The sequence below is a fragment of the Macadamia integrifolia genome, unplaced genomic scaffold, assembly GCF_013358625.1.
Source record: "Macadamia integrifolia cultivar HAES 741 unplaced genomic scaffold, SCU_Mint_v3 scaffold1764, whole genome shotgun sequence".
NCBI classification, from domain to species: domain Eukaryota; kingdom Viridiplantae; phylum Streptophyta; class Magnoliopsida; order Proteales; family Proteaceae; genus Macadamia; species Macadamia integrifolia.
This window is the reverse complement of record NW_024868343.1, coordinates 1-17,207: the sequence shown is the minus strand read 5'-3', so window position 1 is coordinate 17,207 and position 17,207 is coordinate 1. Positions and strand designations below refer to the sequence as shown.

Genomic DNA, 17,207 nt, shown 5'->3' with positions numbered 1-17,207 from the left:
GGATAGAAGAACGAAAACCATGGACAGACTTTCCTTTGCCAAGGTTTGTCTCAAAGTGCAAGCTAGTAGCCTGGTACCAAGCTTCCCTCCTCTGTTATAGATATGGATGGTGAGGGATTTTCTTTCAATCAAGAAGTTACTTATGAATGGATCCCTCCCGTCTGTGCATCTTGCAACAGCTTCGGTCACAAAACAACTCTATGCACGAAAGCTACCATCGACACTCCTCGCAATCAAGATACGACTGCCATTGATGCTCCTTCGTTAACCTCCTAGCCGGAAAAGAAATAAAAAAAAAAAAGGAACAGAAATGGTAAGACGTCTGACATGGATTTTGGCCCCTCACCGGAATTGCTGCCGCCGATGACTTTGAATGCAAGGACCGCTGGTCCCTTGATTGAGGCTTCTCTTGCTGGGTATAACCAATTCTCGATCTTAGGATCGCCTGCTGCTGACACCGCCTCTGAGCAATCCCTTCCACTTTTGAATCCTCTGATGTCTGACAACCAAATCAAACGATCGTCTCCCTTGGTTGACCTTGCGCCGATCCCCAAACCAAATCTCCCCCCTCTGCTGCCTATCCCTAGTATAATATCCTTTGATATCCCTTCTTCTTCCTCGTTGGGGGAACTTCCTACAACCACCTCTCCTCCTTTTATCCAACCTACATCGGCTAAACCAAATTTCATTCCTTTAAACCAATTCATCCCAGTTCACATGTTGAACCAATTTTCTAAGTTCCCAAAAAACCACCCGCTTTACCCAGGTAATCTCTATAACCCAACCCAACCATTAAAACAACCCACGAACCCTTATCCACAACTTAACCCATACTTACCATCAATCTCTAACCCACATCTGGAACCAAACTTTCAATTCGAACTGCCCATTCAACCCGACCCTCACCCAGACCCAACAAACCTTTCCTCCTTACCCGACGTGGTTCTCTGTCGAACTAAAACTGATGGTAGGCCTCCTGCCTCTGGTTCTTCCCCGTTTGTCACCTCCGTTGGACAGTCTCCTGAGAGTGCCTCGACTCCGATAATCGGCACGTCCTCTCCCGCCTCTGTTGCCACCGATACTCTGCTACCTATGCACTCTAAGACGTTGCCATCTCCCCTGTACTGCTCCGCACCTACTATTCCGATGGACTCTGCTGAAGCTCTTGGTGATATCTGCGCTAGTCTGGCCTTGGAAGGCCCAATCGGTTCCTCCTCCACCATAGATTTGAGCTCTAGCCTTGCCCTGGCCTCTGATGGCTCTACCACCCCCTGCGAGAAGCCTGATATGATCTTAAGATTCTTTCTATTCAATGCCCAACAAGTGTGCACCCTGGAGATCCTGCTGTGCCCCCTGCCCTGCAAAGCACCCTAGCTACAATGGCCATTAACCCTCTGCCACAGTCAAAGAGTTATAGTCCCTCGGTCAATAGGATTATTCAAGCTGGCATTGACACTTCTCTGTTCACATCATCGACCTCCATAGGCCATTCAACCCAGAATTCTTCTTCGAACCCAACCTTGGCTGTCACCCCTTGCCTACACCATCCCATAAGCTTTAAACCATCTCATACCATCTCCAACAAAGCCACCATGGTTCAACCGAGAAAACAGAAACCCAAAACCTCTTCCATCAATACCAGATCCTCAACAACACCCACCACCACTCCAATCATTGGATATAGCCGCCGCCCCTCCCCCGTTGGCCACCCCACACCCAACACCCCTCTCAACTTACCCCAGTGTTCGAAGCCCTCACCCTCTGGTTCCCAATGATTCCTTGGACCATCTGGAATGTCCGAGGTCTTAATTCCTCGGCTAAACAAATGGAAATCAGATCCCTCATTCGCTCCTCCAAGTCCAACCTCTGTTGCCTTCTAGAAACCTGGGTTCTGGAAGGCAATGCAAATCGTATTGCTAAGTCAATTGCTCCTAATTGGTCCTTCATTCCCAATTATCTCCATAGCCTGAATGGAAGGATCTGGATTCTCTGGGACCCCTCCTTCCTCACCATTTCATGTCTTTCTTCCTTGGCCCAAACTATCCACATCTCTATCTCTCATCACTCCGGTCCGTTCATCTACTTCCTCCCTATTGTTTAAGCCCACACCCGGGTTCCCCTCAAGACCCCTCTCCGGGATGATCTTATTTCTTTCTCTAACACTTCGGGCCACAGCACTTGGGGTATTGCTAGGGACTTCAATGTTATTCGATTCAGCCATGAAAAACAAGGGGGGGAACCCTATTGATTCACAGGTTGTTGCCTCTTTCAATGACTGCAATGATGATCATAATCTCACGGACCTCAGATGGTCCGGTGTCAAGCTCACGTGGCATAACAGAAGATCAGGCAAACTTCGTGTGGCCTGTAAGCTTGACAGAGCCCTTGTTAATGAAGCTTGGCTCAACTCCTTCCCCTCCTCCCATGCCAACTTTGGTCTCCTGGGATCTCTGACCACAGTCCCATCTCCTTACATGTCCTTCCCTTCCAATCCTTTGGCTCTAAACCTTTCAAATTCTTTGATATGTGGATTACCCATCCGAACTTCCATTCCCTTGTCCTAAGAGCTTGGCACAATAACACCCCTCATTCTCTTTCCCCTCTCCTCTCTTTTACCACCAATCTTAAGAGAGTGAAAATTGCTTTAAAGCTCTGGAACTCTTCCACCTTCGGGAATATCTCCTCCCAGGTCAGTGACGCCCGAGATAAGCTTCATTCCATTCAATCTAAAATCCAGTTGGATCTCCTCAACTCTACCCTTGCCGAGGAAGAGAAAGCAGCCACCTCTGATCTTTCCCTGCTGTTTGACCAAAAGAAAGTTTCCTTCGTTAGAAATCTCGAATCAAATGGCTTGAATTGGGAGATTCAGACACTGCTTATTTCCATCGCTCCCTTAAAGCCAGAAATAACTTCAATTCCATCCCAAAGCTTATCTCCTCCTCTGGAATTGATCTTTTTTCCCCTGATCATATTACGGTCGAAGCTATCTCTCACTTTCAGAGGCTCTTCAGCCCCCTGTCCACCCCTACTCCCATCCCTCTTAATCTCCTGAAGAAGTCTGTCTCCACTGATAACATTCCTTTTCTCCAATCCAACCCCAATGAGGAGGAAATTATCTCGGCCATCCTTTCCCATTAGTCCAACAAAGCTCCGGGCCCTAATGGCTTTAGCATGAGCTTCTTCTCAACCTGTTGAGGTACCATCAGAAATAATCTTATCACTGCAGTGAGGAGTTTGTTTCTTAATCCTAGCCAAATCGAGGGGATCAACCACACCTTCCTTCGTCTCATCCCTAAAAAGGAAGGTACGGTTTCCATGAATGACTTTAGGCCCATCTCTCTGTGCAACCTTGTGTACAAGTTCATCGCTAAATTCCTCACCAACAGGATTCAAAAAGTCATTGACTCACTCGTCAACCCCAATCAATCGGCCTTTATTGCTGGTAGGAATATCTCTGACAACATTATGCTCTGTCATGAGATAGTCCGAGGTTTTGATCGTAAATGGCCCAGCGGCCCTCCTCAAGATTGACATCCACAAAGCTTTTGACACCACCAATTGGGAATTCATATCCAATGTGCTTCTTCAAATGGCTTTCCCACCATCTTTTGTTCATTGGATCAAGGTTTGCATCTCCTCCCCCCGTTTCTCCGCCCTAGTGAACGGAAGCCCAGCCGGGTATTTCCCCTCAGGTCGTGGCATCCGTCAAGGTTGCCCCCTCTACCCTTACTTTTCTCTCTCCCCTTGGAAGTCTTCTTGTTCTATCCAATCTGCCACTGATCTCCATCTTATCTCCCGCATTCCCAAATGTAAATCCCTCCTCCTTTATCATCTAGCTTTCGTTGATGACATTTTGATTTTCTCCAAAGCTGACCCCAATTCTATCTCCACCATCATATCTACCCTTTAATCCTTTGAATCCCTATCCGGGCTCAGTATCAATCTCCTCAAGTCTAATATCTTCATTTCTGGGGTCCCGTCTGATATCCATAACTCCCTCTCTGAGTTCTCTGGTATCCCACTCGGGTCATTGCCTGTTAAATATTTGGGTCTTCCCCTAATATCCTCCAGGCTCTCAGCTCATCACTGTGCCCTTAAACTGGATAACCCTAGAAAAAGGCTTCATCTCTGGAAAAGCAAACTTTTCTCTTTTGCGGGTCGCCTTACCTTGATTAGATTGGTTCTTCTGTCCATGTATCTCTATTGGACTGGTACCTTTGTCCTCCCAGCTAGGGTTGTCAACGGATAATCGAAAATCCGTATTTGATCCGCATCCGTATTCGTTTGGGAGAATTAGTATTTGAAAAATTCTTACCAGAAATTATTCGAATCCATCTGAAAACTAAACAGATACGAATATGATAATCTCTGTTTCCGACCGATTATTATCTGATTCGTTTAGCTATCCGACGATAATAAATTATCTGAAATATTATATCTGTATTCGTTTATTCGAATGTAAGATTAATTAAATATTAATTTTATTACATTAATATGTAACATATAGAAGTATTTGATACACTAATATTTTATTTTATTTTAGAAATTATCGGAAGACCAAAATTTGGTGGTTTATTTTGGACTGTAGTATTAAAAGAAAGAAAGAAAAGAGGTTAACTAATCAATTAAAAACCTTTTCCAAAAATTCAACCCTAATTTGACTCCAAGTCTCCACTCTCCACCGACTTTCCAAGTCTTCAACCCTAAAGTCTTCCATTCACTAGTAACACCCTTAACTCCTTAAGTACTAAGCCCGCGACTCCCCTCCTTAGTTCCCTTCCTCATTCCCTACTTCTCAATTCATCATTAGGGGAGATTTCTTAACTCTCTCATCAAATTTCCTCTCAGACCCCCTTTTTCACTTTGCTTCCATCACCCTCGTCCTCTCTCTCTCTCTCCTCTGTTGCCAAAAAACCACACCAAGCAACCGAGATTGCCAGCATACTACACCAAGCAAATAAGGATTGACCAAGGATCGGTGATATATCATTGGTGTGGCGCTCTTTGTTGCCTTTGCATAACCCTTCACTGCAATTTCTTGATAGAGCTCTTATTAGTGGTGAGTTGTATGCATTAATACTTGTAATTGGCTGTTTCTAACTATGGATGTTTCCGATTACACCAATTTACTTTTACAAAAAGTGTTTATGAGGCACTGAAATTAAGTGTGACATAGTTTAGAATATTGATTTTTGTCTTGGAAAGTAGGGATACTTTTAGTAAATTGTTTATTTTATCATCTCTTCTCTGCTGTGGAGAGACACTTGTCCAAAACAGTGAACCCAAATCCAACTCAACTAGGTGGGGCTGCTATATAATAATAAGAAGCCATTCCAAAAGGATTTACTAATTTAAAAAGACGAGATTCTCAAGACCCACATACAGCTATATGTTTGCTCTGTTTCTCCATCCAATGCATAAGCTGCACTCTAAATTCTCTAATCCGACCAACAACTTCATACCATAAAGTAAGGGCAAGATCCAGACCAAAAATGGTGGCCATTGGGCTTCTCAATGAATATTAAAATAAGGCTGAGTTTACAATAGCTCCACCCTTTTGATAATAAGAGCCAAACAACGAAAGATGGAACACTTTTGATATTAGAGTATCAAAATAATTTTTCTCATACGAGGAAATTTAATGGAATCTTCAAATAAATCACCAGAAGTAAGTAGTAACTGTATATTGTGTTTGGGAGATATAGCTCATTCTATTTGATTTATCATATATTAAATGTTCTAATATGGGGAGATTTCATAGATTTATGAAATAAATAATAGCTACGTGCACCTTCTAATAGTTTGAATAAGCAACTGGCTTCTACCACAAAAATAAATAAATAAATAAATAAAGCAAGTGACTTCATTTCATTAAAGTTGCATTAGTGTTCTGTTTTTTTTATAACTTTCACAATAATTTGTAGGTTTTATAGGTATAGATGATCCATACGAACCAGACTTGAATTGTGAGGTATGTATTTTTTATTCAAAACTAGATAACATTCATACATTGTCGTACACATACTAATATACTATAAATTCTGTTTTCCTAAGCACACATGCCTTCTCTCACTACTACAAATACTCCAAGGAACCACATCATTTTAATATTGTGTTCGTTTTTCCACTTATTGTGGTTGGGTTTATTACCATATGAGGTGTTGGTTGAGTAGAAATTTTTTCTGAATGGGAAGAGTGAAAAACTATCATCTTCGAAAATTGGTAAAATACTCTCTTGAATATTTAGGTCACTCTACTTGAATTATTTGAATATTAGACTTGTTTTATATATTTAGTAATTTTTTTAGTACTATACTTGTTTTCTTTATTTTAACAGTTTTACTTGATTTAAATTTTTTTTTTTATTTGGTAATTTTTTTTATAATTAATACTTAACAGGAGCATACATGTAGAGATGGACCAAAAACTTTGTTGTATTACTGCATAAGCTCTTACTCTTGGGACAACTGATTCTACCACTCCTACTAATGAGGGTTACATATCTGGGCCATCTAGTGTTACTGAGAAGGAGAAGGAAAAAGATAAGGATCAAATAAACATAAAGAAAATGAGGAAGGGGAGAAGAAAGAAAGTCGTGTGGATGTAGAACTTTCCCAACCTAAGCGTTGGAAAACTACATCCAATGTTTGGCTTGATTTTGAAAGGGTAGTTCATGGGGATAATAGGGTGTCAGCTACATGTAAACATTGTAAAAGGGTTTTTAATGGTTCAAGTGCTATGGGCACAACTCATTTAAATAGCCAGAGAAGAACTTGTCCTAGAAAGACCCATAGAGATGTTGGTCAACAACTTTTATCAATTTCAAAACATGGTTCTGAGTCATCTAAGGTGGCAAGTTATAAGTTCAATGCTGAGTTTACCCGAAAGCATTTTGCACGGATGATTGCCAAGCATGCTTATCCATTCAACATGGTTGAGCATGAATACTTTCAAATATATGCAAGTAGTTTGAATCCTATGGTTAAATTCTATTCAAGAAATATAGTGAAGAAGGATGTAACGAATGTTTTTCAAGAGAAGGAAAAATTATATGCAAATTTATATAAGTTGTCTTCTTGTGTTAGTTTCACTACAGATTTGTAGACAGCAGATCATCAGAACCTTGGGTATTGTGTTCTTACATGCCATTATATTGATGATGAATGGAACTTAAATAAGAAAATACTTTCTTATAAAATGCTTCCAACTCCCCATATAGGTGAGAATATTAGTGAGCACATAAAGGCTCTACTATTAAATTGAAATCTTGATAAGAAAATTGGTTCCATTGCAGTAGATAATGCATCCACAAATGATGTTATGATTAATAATCTAAAACAATGGATTGGTCATAAAGGAGCTTTGTTGCATAATGGTGAGATGTTTCATGTGCGTTGTACTGCACATATTTTAAATCTTATTTTTCATGATGGGTTAGTGGAATTGAGAGATGCGTTAGTAAAGATTCAGGAAATGGTCAAGTGGGAAAATGCATCACCATCTAGAGCTGAAAGATAGTGTCATGGCAACTTATATCCATGCATTCAAATTATTTTATATATGTTCTTTTTATTTTATGTTTAGGGGGTTCTTCTCATTTCATCAAAACTAATATTCCCAAAATTGTATTGGGTTTAGCACCAAACTAATACACTTTATAAAGCCATTTAAAGTTTTTTTAATTAGCAATATAGTTTATGCAGATTGAACTAGATGATTTTTATGTGTACACTCAAAAGCAAATACTAAAAAAAATTGAAATAATTGGTTAATCTATTAAGTAAATAATCGGTAAATGGCTAGTAAATATCCGGATATTCAGTATCTGTATGCTAAACAAATCGGACCGGATAATATCCGGAATCATTTATAATACCAAATTCAAATATCATACCACTTTTATATGTCCGACGAGTAACCGGATCGAATTCGGAAAACGGATTGTTAAACGAATTTGAATACGGATAATACCATATTCGATTCGAATTTGGTCCGTTTACAAGCCTACTCCCTGCTTCCATCATCAAATCCTTCAAGAGTCTCCTCTACTCCTTCCTCTGGAAAGGCTCCGATTCCTCTAAATTCCTAAGACCTTTAAGTTGGGACAAGGTTTATCTTCCCAAAGCTAAAGGAGCTCTGCGGATTAGAAGAATCAAAACCACCAACTCTATTGGTATTCTTAAGCTCATATGGAAGATTGTGTCCAAGCAAAAAAAAATCTGGGTGGACTGGATATACTCGGGTCTGCTCAAATCTAATTCCTTGTGGACTGCTCCTTCCATCCCGGAAGTCTTCTGGATTTGGCAAAAAATTCTTGACCATAGATCCATTTCCCTTTCTGCCATCTCCTTCGTTATAGGCAATGGCTAGGATATTTCCAAAAGACCCCTGGCACCCATCTAGCATCCTCTCTCTCCTCATCTCACCTAGAGTCATCTAATCTTCCAGTCTTCCTTCTAATGCCTCTGTCTCTCCTCTATTATCTCTTCCTTTGGCTGGTCCCCTCCGCCCTCCCTCCCGCCCCTCCTTGAGCTTTGGTCCAGTCTTCCCCCTCTTCCCCCAAAACACCGAGGAAGAGAGGACAAATGTATTTGGCTCCCCTCTAACAAATCATTTTCTTCCGCCTCCACTTGGTCTTTTATCTGCACCCCTTCCCCGGTGGTTCCTTGGCGTAAGGTTGTTTGGTTCAAAAATCACATTCCTCGGCATAGCTTCACCCTTTGGCGATGTCTGACCAAATGCTTTCCCACCCAATCCTTTCTCATCCATCGTCATATCCCTGCCAACCCTGTTTGTTGCCTCTGTCCCCTTGGCATTGAGGACATCCCTCATCTCTTCTCTTGCCCTTTCTCTTCCTACATCTGGAAGGTTGTCCAAATGTTGGCGAAACAGAAGACCCATCCTTCCTATTGACAGGGAATGGAACTGGATTGATATGACCTTCTCCGGTTCCACCATCTGTGACACTGTTGGCAAATTGGATTTTTGTGCTACTATCAATCATCTCTGGATGGAGCATAACATCCGTAGATGGACTTCCAAATCCCGTTCCCCGGATAAGATTTAGAAAGCTATCTACTTTGATGTTAAGTCCAAAACCTCTTCCCTTCAGACTAGACCAGCAAATAATACCCCCAGAAATTCCCACATCATTACCTCCTGGAACCTTCAGGTTGACTTCCTCCACCCCACTTGATGTCTTCTGGGTTATAGCTTCCCCCCCCCCTTTTTGCTGATGGTCTTTGATATCAATTCTGCATATTGCTATTTTGATTTGCGTAGATGTAGTTTGTAATTTTTTGTTGCTTGTTGCTTGGATTTTGGCCTCGGCATTGGTCAACCTGTTGGCTGGGTCAGTCCTGGTCCTTTCCCCCCCTCTCCCCCCAGTATTTTCTTCTCCTTGGTATTGAATTATTTATTCATCCCAAAAAAAAAAAAACACGAACATAACCCAACCCTAAGCTTATTTGCAATAAAATAAGCCCATTAAGTGACTAATCTGCATCAATTCGACCTCTCTTAGAAAAAATTCGTCCTCAAATTTTGTAAAGCGTGAGGGTGAATATAAGATGGTTCACGTCCCTCTTAAAGCCGTAAAAAAATCCAAGTAGCTCTTTAATAATAAGGATGTAGTCTCGAATGTGAGGAGCTCGATCTTCAAGATACTTTAACGGGATGACGAACTCCACATGCTCAGCTTCAACAAACTCAAATGTATCCATGAGATCATCCACATGAACGCCTTCAACCACTGTGTTCTTGACCTCCACAATTTCAAGCTCAAGCACCTTAGGATCTTCCGCTTGGATGTTCACAGTCATCACAGTTGTTGTAGTGTCAAGTTCCTCAGTCTCAACCTCATTGTCCATTGTGGCAACCTTATTGCTTTCGAATTCCTCCACATGAGTCTCGTTGATGGGATCATCAATGACTAGCTCTCCTTGACAATAGGAATTGCTCGAATTTCTTCAATACTAACCTCAACTTTTGACTCTAGCTCATTGGTTGGAGGTCCCTTCACTTGTTGCTCCTTTGCAATTTGTTGCAACAAAACGGCCACATGGTCAAACAATTCCTTCATGCTCTCGTCACATGTGGGTGATTTTTGGAGTGTAATTAGAGGGAACTCCGGTGGAGGAAAGTACATACTTCGTTCACGTTTAGATAGGTACATGCCTGCCAACTCATACTCTAACGTCCCAAGTTCTAGGCCTACACCTTTGAGCTTGAAGTTGCCTTTCACGGACTCTCCATTGTATTCGAACACAAACACTCATTTCGGAGTAAGCATATTGAAGTCGTTGTGCCTCTGTCAGGTTGTAGGAATCAAAGTAGTCGTACAATTCTTTTACCCATTCAAGGAAGATCTATGAAGAAAATTTCTCACGAAATTCACGTGGCTCCATCCTTAGTTTGGCTACTCTCTGATACGAAATAATGTAGGACTAGAATCACAAGTGATCCTAATCCCAGGCAGGATCTGAAATTCTAGCTAAATAGAGAAGATGTCCTCCAAAAGATTAGTTCTAGCTCTCAAACACTCTCTCACAGCAAACAAAAAAGGAAAATAAGAAAAGAAAGAGAATTTGGAGGGTTGAGAAGGGGGAAGAAGAACTAGTGAATGGGCATCTCACCCCTCAGGTTTGGGTATCTCACAGCACAATAGCATAAGCCATCTTTTTTTAATTAATAAATTCGTGTTCAATGTTGTAGCCCCTAACAAACTTATATAGAAGACTCAAAAATAACTAAAACACTAAAAAGGAAAGGCCTAACCCAATCCTTACTCCCTGCTTCCACTTACAAGGCCATTAACTCTCTTCTCTGTGCCTTCCCTTGGAAAGGATCTAATGCCACCAGATTCCTCCACCCCATGAGCTAGTCTAATGTTTGCCATCCCATGGCTGGAGGAGGATTAGGCCTCCTTAAAATCAAGGATGTCAAATTCTTAAGCTCATTCGGAAGATTGTCTCCAAGCAAAGCAGCATCTGGGTCTCCTGGATTTACTCTACCCCTCTTAAAAATGACTCCCTTTGGACTGTCATCCTTTCTTCTGATGCTTCCTGGATCTAGCGCAGTATCCTCAATTCTAGACCTCTTGCCCTCATAGCCATTTCTTGCACTATTGGCAACGGCTCCTTGACCTCTCTAGCTTGACCCCTGGCACCCTGACGGCATCCTTCTCCCCTTGGCTTCCCCTAGAATCATCTCCTCCTCTAGTTTGTTTTGCTCTGCCACTGTGGCCTCCATCCTTTCCCCCGATGGCTGGTCCCCTCCTTTTCTCCCTCCCCCCTTGGTGGACCTTTGGTCCTCCCCCCTCCCATCCCCCTGGCCACAGAGGATTACAAGATATTGTTAATTGGATGCTCTCCTCTTCGGGCCTATTCTCCTCCGCCTCTGCTTGGAACTTCACTCGCTCCAAAGACCCTTTTATTCCTTGACGAAACATCATCTGGTTTAAAGGGCACATCCCTCACCATAGCTTCACTGTCTGACGAGCCCTCTCCTAATGCCTCCGTACGCAATCTTTCCTCAACTACCGCCACATCCATATCCCCACCTCCTGTTGTTTGTGCTGGAATGGTACTGAAGATGTTAACCATCTTTTCTTCTCTTGCCCTTTTTATGCTTCTATTTGAAAGAAGGTCCTTCGCTCTTGCTGGCCTTCCCCAATGTTCATAGTATCGGGTTTCGACCCCTGGGGAGACCGAAATTTTGGTCGAAACATGGGAAATTTCGAGGATACCGAGGAATTTTTCCCGGTATGGTGGAAACTTAGGTTTCGACCCTCAAAAATTTTTTTTGTCTGATTTTTTGTGTCCATCCTATTTTAAACATTTCTAACACAATCACATCATTAGTTTCATAAAAGAAATACATAAAGTCTTACTTATGTGGTGAACCAAAGGTTCGATAATCATTACGCTGACTTGTTCACTGAAATATGTTATAGGCAAATTAATTTTCAAAAACTAGAAAAAATAAATAAATAAATTCAGCCACCGCAAATGCGTAGATCGGGTCCTCCCAAGTAATATAAAAAATTTAAATAATTCTACTCTATTTACAAGTATATTCTATAAAAAAATGATTTTTTGGGAAGTTGGGACATACCTTTTTGGTCCAAGGTGTCTTTCTTATGTAGATGAAGCAAGAACCACCCTTAAATTCAACTTTGTTTGGCAAAAAATGGAAATCTACACTGTTTCCCCAAGTTTCCCACTCCTAGGAGAAAAAACTAAGAGAGTCGAATTCTACTAAAGAAGGCTTGGGTTTCTTTCCAAACTAACTTATATAGGACTTGGTTCAAGTCGAACCAGTTGGTATGGTCAAAATTTCCTATGTTTCGGTCGAAACATGTAGAAACATGGTCGAAACCTGTGACTTTTAAAAGTCACAAGACATATCGTATCGACCTTTAGGGATACGGTTAGACCTAGTTCATGAACCATAGTCTTGCCCCCGTCCTAGCCTCCCCTCCCCCGGGAATGGATTTTGATTGACATGACCTTTAGTGGCTCCACCATATGTGACACAATCGAAAAGATCGCTTTTTGCGCCACCATCAATCACCTTTGGATGGAACGTAACCTTCGTAGATGAACCCCCAACTCCTGTTCCTTCGAAGGGATTTGAAAAGCCATCTATTTTGATGTTACTTCCAAACTAAGATCCCTCCGTCTCCGCCCGGTTTGCAACACTTCAAGGAATAGGCTCATTGTTGTCTCCCGGGCCTCCCTTCCACTACCATCCCCCCCCCCAAATAAATGGATACCTTTGCTAGCTTGTTGGGGGTTTAACCCCCTCTTGAGCCCCCCTGTGGATTTGCTCCTTTTTTTCCACCCTCTTTCCCCTTGTATATTCTTCTCCTTAGTAATGATTTATTTATTCATCCAAAAAAAAAACAAAGGAAATAGACTCAAAACATGACTCCAACTAAACTAATGAATTGAATCCCGTTTTTCTATTTTTTACCCATATTTAGGCCCATTAAAGTGGCCCATTACAAAGAAAGCCCATGGGATCAAAGGCCCAACACATACATAACCCAACCCAAGGAATATTTGAAATAAAATCAGTCCATTAAGTGACTTATCTGCATCAGAATGCAGTCTTCATGTCCAGATTGTGAAGGTCCCAGCATAAGTTAACAACATAAGATAAGATAACATGGATCGTGTTCATCTTAGCCACTGGAGCAAACGTCTCCTGGTAGTCAATTCCATAGGTCTAAGTAAAGCCCTTGGCAACCAATCTAGCCTTGTAATGAGCCACTGTACCATCAGCCTTCTGCTTAACTGTGAAGGCCTAGGAACACATCATTCACACCACACTCCCGACGCACCTCTCCACTTTACCCATCTTATTTTAATTATGTGAAACATCATCCTCAATATCACCTTCTTTATTTATGATTGAGCCCAGATACCTAAAATAATCACTTTGCAGAACCCTCCTCTCATCAATTTTGATCACCTCATTATCTGTCTTAGTTAAACACCATATACTCCATATTCATTCTACTTGTCTTCATAGTTGTGAAGGTGTCCACGCAGCTTTGTCCCGATTGGCAACTTAATTGGCTAGGTGCCTTGCTGTTGTCAGCTTAATTTTTTCCTTCCTCAACTGCCTTGGTTCGCTTAGGCGCCATGACAACTATGTTTATCTCAAAACCTTTTGATTCCAATGTTGATCACCATAACTTCAACTCGACGTTAATCCCCTCTTTTGTCTCATCCACCAAAACAATATCATCAGTAAAAATCATATATCAATGAACCTCATCGTGAATGCCTCAAGTTAATTCATCCACGATAAGCGAAAACAAATAGGGGTTTAAAGTTGATCCTAGATGTAACCCAATTGCAATAATAACAATAATAATAGTAATGATAACAACAATAAGAAGAACGATAATAGAAATAAATAAAAATTGTACTAAGAATGAAAATAATAAAACAAATTAATAATAATTATTATTAAAAATATGACTGACAATAATAATATGACTGACAATAATAATACTAAGGCTTTTAAGGCTATGAAATGTAATTCAAGGGCAATGTTTCATCCAAAAAAATCCAAAATGCGACAGAGAAATCATGAAATAGGGTGAAATCAATTGAGATAGAAATTATAAAATAGCTCTCCAACTATTTACAAATTTCTACTCAACTTAAGCACCAAAAAAAAAAATCTAAGAAATTGAAATACCTCCCTTAAATTGCATTAGAAATTCAACCAAAGAATTCCTTAGGTATGATCAATCATAATTGCATTGTACATTGACGACATTGACCTAACTCGTGATGACATTGTAGGAACCAAGATTCTTCAAGGGAATCTCCTTCACTGCTTTTGATTAATATATTATTGATAGTTTGTGTTTTTTAGTATGGAAGTAGCAAGGTCCAAAAGAAGGTACCACCCACAATAGACTAGGCATCCAGGCAGCCTAGTTAGGGTCTGGGTGACTATCTCCTTAGTGCATAATCGCCTTACTACAAGGCCCATCACTTATTTATGCAAATAACATTTAAGATAGTATTCATAAATTAGCAAATACCCCATATTTGAATCTAACAAAAATAGTTTAAAAATCAAGGTCCAAAAAGGAAAAAAAGGTCAACCGCCCCCTCGGTCCAAGGACAAAAACTGGATTTTTTGTTGCGTGGCGATTTTCAACTTTCAAATGCTTGGGTTTGTCGCAATTCTAAAAATTTTATAAATCTCATCATAGTAAAATATTGTTAAAAACTAAAGTGCGATAAAATAATCTTTTGTTTTGATATCCATAAAATTATTTTCATCCAGGTGATTGTAATAGCATTCAAGCACTTTAAAATAAGTTTGACCAGAACATAATTTTACCATTACAACTTAGATTTCAGTAATCTTATACTTGCTGAAATTTGGTTTACAAAAAGTCTGTTGTAAAAATAAAATCATTTGACCAGTCAAACTTATTAGAGAACAAGAACATTTCTCTAAATTTTGATTTTTTATAACTTAATGTGACTTAATATTGATGTGGTTAACATTGATTTTTTATGACTTGATGTGGCTTCATATGGATTTTTTATGAGACAAGGTATATGTAGCATACTAAATAATGCTACGAAATAGGGAAAATACAAAAGAAACTTGGCATCTTGGTCGCCTACACGTAGGCGACAAGCCCTTCGGCACACCGCCTTGGGTCACCTTGCCACTTGGCAATTATGATGCCAACTAATTTCAGCATTTGAAGTTAAAAATGAATTAGGAAGAGTTTGTGACTAAACCAAGTACCATTAGCTGTTTGGTGCAGAGTTTGTGTAGAAATGCAACCCTAAAACGATGCAGAAGATAATGGAAAAATAAGAACAAGCAATGCACACAGATTTACGAGGTTCGACAAGATTGCCTACGTCCTGCTTCACTATCAATGGAGAATAAGGTTACAACACTCGTTCCTCACACCTCTCAGTATTGCTTGCATTACAGAGAAAGAAACTCTCGCTACAAATATATAGCGAAAAACCCTAATCCGGAAAGTACACAGCTGCCCTCAAATAAAAAATTTGAGTGAAGGGCTGCACCCCCCTACACCCTCTGCTATACAGGGGGCCTCCTGCCCCCCTTGCAATCCCCACGGCCTGCTAACCAGCTAGCGGGACTGCCGTCCTGCCTGTCGAGGCGCTGCACCAATACTCCCTGGATTAAACTGTGACGGAATACAAGACATCGTAAGCCAACAATTTGTTACCAAGTACCACTGGCTGTTCAGTGCATGACCAGCTTTCATTGTTGGGACCGCCTCTCTATTAACAAACAGAGTACTACATCTGGATACTTCTACAAAAATCCCCATGTATCTTTGGGAGTCCCATCCAACAGATTTTCAGAAATAAACAAACACTATTTCTATTTGAAGGACTTCCAAACGCTGACTGGGCTAATTCAACATAGATACAAATGGATGGATGATAACACAAGTTACTTCTGGTTGCTTTTTGGTGCTAGTAAAATGTAATCCATAAAGTCTGTTCAAAAGTGAAGCAAGAATTTGAGATGCATATCCAGTTTCTATTTTTATTAGTGGGCAAAGACATGAAGTAGAATTTAAACAGGGGAATTATAAAAAGGAAGCCATAGTGACCTTCATTCAAACTTAATGAAATTCTGTCTAGGTGTGTCAACCCCTCTCAACCCAGAACTCCTCCAACTCCAGCTCAAAAGAAAATTAATAAAAAATGGGTACAGATATCACATCTTTACCCATTTCAAGTTCTTTGGAAAAAATTAAGGAATCCAGGGAGCATAGGTAGTTTGCAGCTCTTCATAAAGTGAGCACAATTGATTGCTCAAAATAGGGGGCTAAGCACGGCAAATAAGATGCTTTTATGTGCCAGCGAACAAAATGCTTTTATGTGCTAACATGAAGAAGAAAACTCCAGCCATCACTTCATAAACTGAATAATGTATCAGATGGAAAGGTGCTATTTTCTAGATTTTCAATCCAGTGTGGACCCATGGAATACTAATACCAACCAGTTTGATATATTAGCCTAGTAGACCTGATACCAGTCATAGCACTATTGAAAAAAAGCTCCAAGGAAGATGGCCCTTTTCATATACAAAGGGGTCTAGGAAGAATGCTACAAATACATGTGGCAGTATGAGAATTTATTCCTAAGATTTGTGAATTTCCAGGATTTCTTTTAACAGACTGAGCTAACATGCAATAGTTCCCAAATATTGATCAGCTTTTGGATAATTTGAAAAGTGCTAGTGTGGTATATTATGAACTATTGTTTGCAGAGGCGCATCATATAACAATCACAGGAAAGAGACTCCATACAGTTAATTATAATGTTTTGATTTATATTCCGATAAAATATATCACTGTAGCTATTAAAGAAAAAAGTGTTTAAATCAAATAAATATGGGATACTCACCATCAGGCTTGTTTATTCCCATACCAAATGCCACCTGCAACATAATCAAAGCTGTTAGAAAGGCACGCCTACTTCGGCACAAATTAAAGTATAGGTGTATAAGAGTATAACTAGTAATTATACATACCGTACACACTATGACCTGCAACTTGTTATCACTCCACCTGCATATTCATTAAGAACATAAGCAGTGGGCTCAATGAAAATAGACGGTCCAAAGGTCTCAGATGATAACCACCCAGCCAACGTATAATAGTGAGCTCCCTA

General features: G+C 40.3%; 1 protein-coding gene across 1 annotated transcript in view; it reads right to left on the bottom strand.

Moving 5' to 3' along the window:
- The window catches only part of LOC122064788 (ATP-dependent DNA helicase Q-like 2), a gene marked incomplete at its 5' end in the record, with an annotated part of 99,771 nt that extends 82,667 nt beyond the window's left edge, over window positions 1–17,104 (bottom strand). Inside the window, 2 exon segments of the mRNA XM_042628538.1 lie at window positions 16,941–16,974; window positions 17,068–17,104. Of these exon segments, the coding sequence (XP_042484472.1) occupies window positions 16,941–16,974; window positions 17,068–17,104 (71 nt within the window).
- Window positions 17,105–17,207: the final 103 nt, after the last annotated feature.